Source organism: Aplysia californica, unplaced genomic scaffold (genome assembly GCF_000002075.1).
Source record: "Aplysia californica isolate F4 #8 unplaced genomic scaffold, AplCal3.0 scaffold00620, whole genome shotgun sequence".
Taxonomy (NCBI): domain Eukaryota; kingdom Metazoa; phylum Mollusca; class Gastropoda; order Aplysiida; family Aplysiidae; genus Aplysia; species Aplysia californica.
Window position 1 is genome coordinate 396869 of NW_004797890.1, and position 1477 is coordinate 398345.

General features: G+C 44.9%; 1 protein-coding gene across 1 annotated transcript in view; it reads left to right on the forward strand.

Annotated features, from left to right (window-relative positions):
- AcDopbH (dopamine beta hydroxylase-like protein) overlaps positions 1–1252 on the forward strand; it is a gene marked incomplete at its 5' end in the record, with an annotated part of 8901 nt that extends 7649 nt beyond the window's left edge. Inside the window, 2 exon segments of the mRNA NM_001204728.1 lie at positions 909–914; positions 916–1252. Coding sequence (NP_001191657.1) covers positions 909–914; positions 916–1170 — 261 coding nt within the window.
- Between the last annotated feature and the right edge of the window lie 225 nt (positions 1253–1477).

Below are 1477 nucleotides of genomic sequence, written 5' to 3' on the forward strand. Positions count from 1 at the left end.
GATGATGATGATGATGATGATGATGATGATGATGATGATGATGATGATGATGAAATAGTTATTTTAAAAATTTATGTAACGCTTGTTAGAGTAACAATACGCCATTCATATGAAAATTCCGTAATTGGCATCCGGGTTGGCTTTAGAATGATCTTAACCAGTACCTCTCAGTGGTTAAGGTGATGGTTAAAGGGTTTGGTTTAGAGTTCGCTTTGAGAATGCCCCCTCCCCCCACCCCACTGGCCTAAACTACTCCAACGGCCACCTGTCCTAGACCATCACTTGTACAAACAACCCCAACCCACCTCTTTTTTCTGCATCATAACGACACAATCCAAGACGTTCACCTGCCTTATAAGACAATCACTTTTCTCCTCGCTAGGACTCTCAAATGGGTGGGGCCTCCTTGAACCATTTTGACTGCACATGTACTTCCAAGTTAATGTTGTCTCTTATAGTAAGGTCCCCCCCCCCCACCAGGGCAGTGCTATTGACTGATGTTGCCTTTAGGCCATTCCCAAAGGGGGGGGGGGGTCTATTAACATGTTCTTGTGCACAGTAGAATTGTAAATGGGCTGATTTATCAATGTCATGCTCATACTGTGCCGGAACAACATATGGGGAACTAGTGATTTTTATTTCCTCATCCTTACTATCCTCATTTTCTCCTCTACTTCTTTGGTATGTTGTCACTCTCTTGAGAACTGCTACTTCGGGGGTGCCATGATAGTCGAAGCAAATTTTGTGCTTTGAGGCTAGAGAGGTGAGCAGAGGAAGCCTGATTCATCGTTTGGACTTCTCTGTTGACACCCACCCCTTGGCGCTCGTATGACCTTACGCAGTTGTGAGTGCCATAAAACCTTTCTAAAACTTACATGCATTGAAGTAAGGCTCAACTCTGACGTGACCTCTCTACAGGGCGACATCGGTACTTACATGGTCGATCGCTTCAAGAAGGGCGGGGGCGACACCGCTAAATTGTTCCTGGACGCAGTGGTCAGCTGCTCGTGTCGTCACTTCGACTACTGTGACACGAAGTACAAGAATGGGATTCTGGGAGCCAAACAGGAACAGTTTTGTCCAGTCCCAGACTCAGCCTCCAGCATGCGCCAGTCAACTGTGATCTCCCTGTGTGCCATACTTTCCTACCTGTGCCACATCTGGTTGTGATGTTGTCTTTCACGTATAGGAATTTCTTGAAGGCCATAATGTTGTCTATGCACGGTGTCATCACGAAAAGTATGGCATCTCTAAAGCTCACTGTAATCGTGTTGTTTTTTTCTTTTGCTCTTGAACCATAATTAATGTTAAGCATACTACTTCTACCTTTTTTGTTTCAAGTCAGTGTTAATGTTTATCTGTGCCAGTGCAATTTTAAAAAAAATATTTTGCCAGCAGCAAAGGCCAATGTCTATCTCAGTGTCCTCTACAGGACACAACGGTCAGCAGATTATGGCAGCCATGCGGGGAAGGACGT